The 8,009-nt window shown below is 55.0% G+C and overlaps 2 protein-coding genes across 2 annotated transcripts in view; one reads left to right on the forward strand and one right to left on the reverse strand.

The window, feature by feature from the left end:
* The window catches only part of EMWEY_00045620 (hypothetical protein, conserved), a gene marked incomplete at both ends in the record, with an annotated part of 5,489 nt that extends 972 nt beyond the window's left edge, over positions 1-4,517 (reverse strand). Inside the window, one exon of the mRNA XM_013483047.1 lies at positions 58-4,517. Within this exon, the coding sequence (XP_013338501.1) occupies positions 58-4,517 (4,460 nt within the window). The remainder of the gene's footprint in view (positions 1-57) is intronic.
* Positions 4,518-5,772: 1,255 nt separating this feature from the next.
* EMWEY_00045630 (hypothetical protein, conserved) lies at positions 5,773-6,968 on the forward strand (the record flags this gene model as incomplete). Its single annotated transcript, XM_013483048.1, has 5 exons — positions 5,773-5,844; positions 5,964-6,067; positions 6,176-6,322; positions 6,654-6,695; positions 6,866-6,968. The coding sequence occupies 5 exons, from the start codon at positions 5,773-5,775 to the stop codon at positions 6,966-6,968; spliced, it is 468 nt and encodes a 155-aa protein (XP_013338502.1).
* Positions 6,969-8,009: the final 1,041 nt, after the last annotated feature.

The following is an 8,009-nucleotide window of genomic DNA, read 5'->3' on the forward strand; positions in this document are numbered from 1 at the left end:
GCAACAGCAGCAGCAACAGCAGCAGCAACAACAGCAGCAGCAGCAGCAGCAGCAGACCTGAATGCTTTTCTTCTTCTTTTATTATCTGTTGTTTTCCATTGAACATTCCATGTACCATCAGAAGAATTAAAATAAATTCCTGGTGCCCTTAATTCTTGTGCTGCTGCTGCTTGCTGCTCTCTTGCTTCTGCTGCTGCTGCTGCTGCTGCTGCTAATGCTGCTGCATCTCCTGTACCTACTGCTGCTTCTTGTTGTTGACGACGACGTGCTGCTTTTAATGGACGACGAGGGCTGCTGCTGCTGCTGCTGCTGCCATCAGGGAGAACCTTCTGCTGCAGCTCACGCTTATTTCCTCCTCCTCCTGCTCCTGCTGCTGCTCCTGTTGCTCCTGCTGCTCCTGCTGCTGTTCCTCCTCCTTGTACTCCTGCTGCATTTGGTGTTGCTGCTCCTCCTGCTGTTGGGGTTCCTGTTGGTCCTACGGATGCGGGAGTTGTTGTTGTTGTTGCTGCTGCTGTTGTTGTTGCTGCTGGTGTTGCTGTTGCTGCTGCTGCATTTGGTGCTGCTGCTGCTGCTGCTGCTGTCTGGGGAGAAACACCTGATGCAAAACGCAATACTGCTGCTGCTTGCTTCTGCTGCTGCTGCCGTTGCTGCTGTTGCTGCTGTCCATCAGATCCACTTGCTGCTGCTGCTGCCTGCTGCTGCAACAGCTGCGCGTGTTGGTGTTGCTGCTGTTGAAGGACTAATTGCTTCTGCTGCAGCTGTGCCTGCTGCTGCTGTTGCTGCTGGTGCTGTTGCTGCAGCGCGAGCTGCTGCTGCACTAGCTGCTGCTGCAGGTCTGCTGCTCCGAGTCTTTGATGGTGGTGGGGTTGGTGTTCAAGGAGTTGCTGCTGCTGCTGCTGCGACAGCAGGTGCTGCAGCAGCAACTGCTGCTGCGGGTCTAAAGCTTGCTGCTGCTGCTGAGACAGCAGGTGCTGCAGCAGCAGCTGCTGCTGCGGATCAGGAGCAGCACTCTGCATCATGAATACTTGCTGCTCATCTATATAAGAAGAATATCCGCAAAAAGCAGGAGATGCATACAGGGTTGCATGCTGCTGCTGCTGCTGCTGCTGTTGCTGCTGCTGCTGCTGCTCTGCTGACTGGGGAGGAGTACGCGACGCAGCAGTGTGTGCTGAGGCATGTGCTTCCCGTTGGTTCTGCTGCTGGTCGTGCTGCTGCTGCTGCTGCTGATGCTGATGGTGGTCGTGCTGCTGCTGCTGCTGCTGATCCTGCTGCTGCTGCTGCTGCTGACCGTCCTCAAGAACTCCTGCAGACCCAACAGCCCCACCACACCTTTCTGGTGCCTCCTCTTCCTGCTGCTGCAGCAGCAGCTGCTGCTGCGGCGGTTGCTGCTGCTGCTGTTCTTGCTGCTGCTGCTGCTGCACAGCAGCTAGTGTGTCCCGTGAACCACCATCTGCTTTATCCTCTTCGTGATGCGGCTGCTGCTGCAGTTGCTGCTGCAGCTGTTGCTGTTGCTTCAGCTGCAGCTGCTGCTGCAGTTGCTGCTGCAGCTGTTGGTGCAGTTGCTGTTGCAGCTGCTGTTGCAACTGTTGCTGCAACTGGTGCTGCAGTTGCTGCTGCAGCTGCTGCTGCCTTTGCTCTAAATGCTGCTGCTGCTGCAGCGACCGTGGAGACGTAACGGGCCACTGGGCCTGTGAACGGTTAGGAGCTTGCTGCTGCTGCTGCTGCTGCTGCTTCTGCTGTTTATCCTCAATGATAGAAGCCTTTTCCTGCTGCTGCTGCTGCAAGTATCCGTTCGCCGGCTGCTGTGGCTGCTCCTGGCCGTGCTGCTGCTGCTGCTGCTGCTTGTCTTGCTGCGTAAGAAGACCCTGCGGCTGTGCTGCTGCTTCAGCACTGCGGTGCTGCAGCAGCAGCAGCTGCTGCTGCTGTTGTTGCTGCTGCTGCTCCGTTTGCTCATTGTTGCAGCGTATGCCCGGCGGACAGCGGCCGCTAGGGTCCTCTGCTGCTGCAGCATCAACTAGCTGCGCTTGGTGCAGCAGCTGCTGCTGCAGGAGAATCTGCTGCTGCGGCTGCTGCAGCGTGTCAGGGGGAAGAGGAGGCTCGTGCTGCTGCTGCTGCAGTTCATCAGCAGCAGCAGCAGCATCAGCAGCAGCAGCATCCGCATAGGCGTTAGGCGCCACAGGCACCTCATCGAACAAGAAAGCTTGCTGCTGCTGCTGCTGCTTCTGCTGTTGCTGCTGCTTCAGCTGCTGCGCTAGCAGCTGCTGCTGCTTCTGCTGCTTCAGCTGCTGCTGCTGCTGCGCCAGTTGCTGCTGCTGCTTACGCAGCAAAGCTGTCTCCTCCTTAGAAGGCTCAATAAGAGGCACAGCCTCTGGTACTTGCTGCTGCAGCTGCTGCTGTAGGTGTTGCTGCAGCTGTTGCTGCAGCAGTAGCTGCTGCCGTCTCCTCTCCTGCAGCAGCAGCGGCAGCGCGCATGGCTTTAATCCTCCCCCCCAAACCGGCTGCTGCTGCTGCTGCTGCTGCTGCTGCTGCTGCTGGTTGTAATGGTGGCTGAGGGTACTTGTGCTGCTGCTGCTGCTGCTGTTTCTAGGCGATCTACCGCCCCCAAGTCTATCATCTGCAGCAGCAGCAGCAGCAGCAGCAGGAAGAGGCCCCCCCCCTATATTCATACCTGCGCATAGACGCAAGGATTGATGTGCCCATAGAGCTGAGGTGTACGTACACCTGAGCTCGAGCATCCGCTGCAGCTGATACTGTGCTGCTGTAGTAGCAGCAGAGAGCTCTGCTGCTGCAGTAGTATCAGCAGAAGCAGCAGCAACAGCAGCAGCAGCAGTTCCTGCTGCATCTGGCTGCTTCTTAACAAGACGCAGCAGCCGCTGCAGCGGATTGTGCTGCAGCGAGGGGGGGCTGCTGCTGGTACAAGAAGTAGATGCTTCTCTAATAACAGCAGCAAATGCTGTTCCTGCTGCTGCTGCTGCTGCTGCTGTTGGTGATGATCCAGCAGCAGCAGCAGCAGCAGCAGAGTCCTCACTATCACATGGCGGTTGCCACGGTATACGTACAACCTCCGTATCCTTCGTGCTGCTGCTGCTGCTGCTGCTGCTGTTGCGGGTTGCTGCCTTCGTGCCTGCCGCACGACTACGAGCAGCAGCAGTTGTTGTTGTTGCTGCTGCTGCAGGTGGTGGTGCAGCAGCAGCAGCAGCAGCAGCAGCTACTGCCTCTGGTGAGGGATCGAAGCCTGCAGTGTATATGTTGTTAGGCAGCAACGTTGATGCAGCAGCAGGATCTGCTGCTGCTGCTGCTGCATCTGCAAAGCTACCCCATTCTTCGTCATCAGCAGCAGCAGCATCTGCTGCTGCTGCTGCTGCAGGGGAAGACTCAGCAGCAAAACGGGTTGATGGCACTGGCTGTCTTGAGGAACGACGAAGGCGAGTGCTGCTGCTGCTGCTGCTGCTGCAGCAATCGCTGCCAGTATCCTCCCGGCTCATCACCCGCTGCTGCTGCTGCTGCTGCTCCTGTGCGCGCCTTGCTGCGGTTGGAGATTCACTGTCTGCAGCAGCAGCAGCGGGAAGCTGGCTGCTGCTAGGATTAAGCCACTGTCTGTCCTGCTGCTGCTGCTGCTGCTGTTGCTGCTGCTGCTCATGTGCAGCAGATGCTGCTGATACCTCTTCCGTAGACGTAGGTGCCCACGGGTCCATGCTGTCGAGCTGCTGCTGCTGCTGCTGCTGCTGCAGTTGCCGCTGCTGCTGCTGTCGCTGCTGCTGCTGCTGGCGTGGCTGCTGGCGACGCTTCTCAACTCGCTTGCGCGGCCTCTGCTGCTGTGGTTTGCTGCTGCTGCTGTTGCTGCTGCTGATAGGCTCCTGGGTTGCTGCACTTGCTGCTACTGCTGCTGCTGCTGCTGCTGCCTCAGGTAAGGGCTGATAGCCAGGAGCTACGGGCTGGAAGGCAAAGTGCTGCTGCTCCTGCTGCTGTTGCTGCAGCTGCTGCTGTTGCTGCAGTTGTTCCTGCAGCTGTTGCTGTTGTTGCAGCTGCTGCAGGAGCTGTTGCTGCTGTTGCAGTTGCTGTTGCTGCAGTTGCTGCTGCTGCAGCTGCTGTTGTTGCAGGTGCTGTTGCTGCAGCTGCTGCTGTTGCAGCTGTTGCTGCTGCAGTTGCTGTTGCTGCAGCTGCTGCTGCTTCTGCAGCTGTTGGAACTGCTGCGCTTGCACATGGTGTCCTATGCCATGTTGCTGTTGCTGCTGCTGCTGCTGTTGCTGCTGCATCCACAACATTTGCTGCTGCAGCAGTAGCAGCTGCTGCTGCTGCTGATCCATAAAGCCGCCATCTACTGCAGCACCTTGAGGGACAGTTGCTGTTGCAAGCTGCTGACCTTGCTGCAGGAAGGGCTGCTGCTGCAGCAGCACCTGCTGCTGCAGCAGCTGCTGCTGCTGTTGCTGCTGCAGCGGCTGTAGAGGGGCCTGCTGCTGCAGCGCAGGCAATTGGTGTAGCAGGGCTTCCTCAGGGTGCTGCGAGTTCTGCTGCATCAGCAGCAGCAGTTGCTGCTGCTGATGCTGTTCCTGCATGCTGCTGCTGTTGCTGCTGTCGTTGTTGCTGTTGCTGCTGCTGTTGCTGCTGCTGCTGCTGCTGTGTGCCAATAGGCTGCAGCAGCATCTGTGAGCATCCCGCCTTACACGAGGCCACAGCTGCTTCTCTCCTGTGTATGCGGCATCGTTGCTGCTGCTGTTGCTGTTGCTGTTGCTGCAGTTGCTGCAGCTGTTGCAGCAGCAACGTAAGTTCGTGTGCTGCTGTAGCTGCTGCTGCTGCTGTTGCTGCTGCGGGCTCCCCCTCAGGCCCACCGCACTAAGGATGTCTACACTGCAGCGGGGGCCACGGCGTGTGTCTGTGGGAAACCGTGCAGCAGCAGCAGCGTCAACAGCAGCAGCAGCACCTGAACATCTGTTTACTTGCTGCTGCTGCTGCAGCAAGGCAAATCGGGCAGCAGCTGCTGCAGCAACACTCACGGGATCAGAGCGCTAAGGGTTTGTTGTTTCAGCTAACAACGGCAATTAGCTGCTGCTGCTGCTGCTGTTGCTGCGGCCGCCGCAACTGCAGCAGCAGCAGCAACAGCCCCGCGTAGTGTACGTAGACGTACGATTTGGCTGCGGCAGCGCCTTCAGCTGCAGCAACAGCAGCAACAGCAGCAGCAGCAAAGAAGAAAAGGAAAGAAAATATAATATTATTTATCTAAAAGTTTTTATTTATATATTTATATTTAGCTGCTGCAGCAATAACAACTAACACCTTACGCTCCCTCCCTGCTGCTGCGGCTGCAGCTGCAGCAGCAACACCTGCTGCTGCTGCTGCAGTAGCTGCAGCCGAGGCCCCGCCAAGTGTGGGGCCCGGAGCAACAGCAGCAGCAGCAGCTTCTTCTTTGTCTTTTACCCTTTAATTGCCTCCTTTATATTCAGCAGCAGCAAACTATTGCTGTTGCAGCAGCAGCAGCAGCAAACCCTCCCTAAGGTGCAGAGACACCGCAGTCGATCCTTCTATAGCTTCGCCGCACGAGACCGGCAGCAGCAGCAACAACAGCAGCAACAGCAGCAACAGCAGCAGCAACAGCAGCAAGAAGAGCAACAACAGCAGCAGCAACAGAAGCAGCACCAACGACTCTCCTGTGTAGCAGCAGCAACACATCATCACTGTCAGCTCAACAGCGTCGTCGTCGGGCGCTCCTTCTCCCTCAAAACCCTAAACCCTAAACCCTAAACCCTAAACCCTAAAATGGAGGAGGGTAAGAAGATGACGGAGAGCGAAATGCTCGCAGAGAAACTTCTCCAAGGATGGACAATGTTAGGAGAGAACTGCCCTTACGTAAGCATAAACCCTAAACCCTAAACCCTTAATGGTAAACCCTAAACCCTAGCAGCAAACCCTAGATCTGCCTGCAAGGGATTCTTACGAGATGTAGGGTTGGCTGTCTGCTGCCGCAGCAGCAGCTGGTGGGCAGTGTGTCTGTGCACTTCATGCTGCTGCAACAGCAGCAGGAAGAACAGCAGCAGCAACAGCAGCAGCAGCAGCAGCAGCAGCAGGAAGTGTACGTACACTTGAAGTATATGTGGGGTGTTAGGGTGTATGTACAGTGCAATAGGGTCCCTCTAATGAGACAAAGAGATGGAGGAGATTGGTGCGTCTCCTGCAGCAGATTTGCGCCTATGAGCCCGGAGAAGCAGCAGCAGCAGCAGAAGCAGCAGCAGCAGCAGCAGCAGCAGCAGCAGCAGCAGCACAAGAAGACGGACCGCAGGGAGTTGCTGCAGCACAGCCGATCTATTATATACCGCCGTATTCAAAAGTAAGCCTATATACCTACCTACCTAGCTAGCTAGCCAACTGGCTAGCTAGCTAGCTGGCTGGCTAGCTAGCTGGCTGGCTGGCTAGCTAGCTAGCTAGGTAGCTAGCTAGGCAGCTGTATGGGACCAGCTACGTAGCTAGCTAGCTGGAGATGTGGCTAGCTAGATACACACAACTAGCTAGCTACCTAGCTAGGTAGCTAGCTAGCTAGCTAGCTAGCTAGGTAGCTAGCTAGGTAGCCAGATAGCTAGCTAGCTAGCTAGGTAGCCAGATAGCTAGCTAGCTAGCTAGCTATGTGTGTGTGTTGATGGTGTATGTGTTTGTATGATCAGGTACAACGGGATACTACAGGCAGATACAGAGTCTCTTGATAGGTATGCTGCTGCTGCTGTTGCTGCTGCTGCTGTTGCTGCTGTTGCTGCTGTTGCTGCTGCTGCTCGCGTTGCTGTTTTTAGCCTGAAGTGTAAACCCTAGACAACCTCGCGTTGGTTTCTGTGGGAGAATTTAGGGTTTAGGGTTTAGGGTTTAGGGTTTATTGTTACAGAGGTCTATTGAGGGCTGCTGTTGTTGTTGTTGCTGCTGCTGCTGCTGCTGCTGCTGCTGCTGCTGCTGCTGCTGCAGGGATCGGGAGGTTCTTGTGGCGTTGAGGAATGCTCTTGAAACCCTTAAGTTGCTAGACACCATAACAGAATAGATGCAGCAGCAGCAGTAGCAGCAGCAGCAGTAGTAGCAGCAGCAGCAACAGCAGCAGCAGTAGTAGCAGCAGCAGCAACAGCAGCAACAGCAACAGCAACGAGAGCAACAACAGCAACAGCTGCATCTGCCGCAGCAGGAGCAGCAAGCTGCTGCTGCTGAACAGGTTTAGTGCTGCTGCAGTTACCGTAGGTCAGTTGCTGTAGCTGCGTTAAGCAGCAGCAGCAACAACAACAAAAACAGCAAAAGCAGCAGCAGCAGCTGCTGCTGCAGCTGCTGCAGCTGCAGCAGGAAAATGCCTGCTTTTTGTTGTATTAATGAAGCATACTTAGTTAATTCTTTTCTTCTCTTGCCTAATATAAATAAATAAATAAATTAATTAATTAATTAATTATTTAATTAATTAATTAAATAATAATAAAGACTTAATAGGTTTGCATGCAGCAAACATGCAGTAGAAATTTTATATACAAAAAAACTGCTGCTGCTGCTGCTGCAGACAGCTGTACCTGCTGCTGCTCTTGCTGCTGCTGCAGTTACTGCTGTTGCTGCACTTTCTTTTGCTGCACTTGCTGCTGCAGTGCAGCGTGCTGCAGCTACTCCAATTGCTGCTGCTGCTGCTGAAGCATCTGTCTGTCCAGCAGCATCAGCAGCAGCAGCAGCAGCAGCAGCTGCTGCTGCTGCTGCTGCTGCTGCACCGGAGCACCGCATTGCATTTTTAAATCCTAAACTGCTGCATTTGCTGCTGCATTTGCTGCTGCATTTGCTGCTGCATTTGTTGCTGCTGCTGCCAATTAGTAGGCTAAGCGTATACGAGTGTAAATAGAATAGTAGTAGCAGCAGCAGCAGCAGCAGATGCAGCAGCAGGTGCAGCAGGAAAAGGAGCAGCAGAATTAATATTATGATTAGATGGATTACACATAGATACAACATTTTGTGCAGATAAATCTACTTGGTTACGACAAGATACATAAGATACCTGAATATACATATAC

The sequence above is a fragment of the Eimeria maxima genome, genomic scaffold (genome assembly GCF_000499605.1).
Source record: "Eimeria maxima Weybridge genomic scaffold, Emw_scaff916, whole genome shotgun sequence".
Taxonomy (NCBI): domain Eukaryota; phylum Apicomplexa; class Conoidasida; order Eucoccidiorida; family Eimeriidae; genus Eimeria; species Eimeria maxima.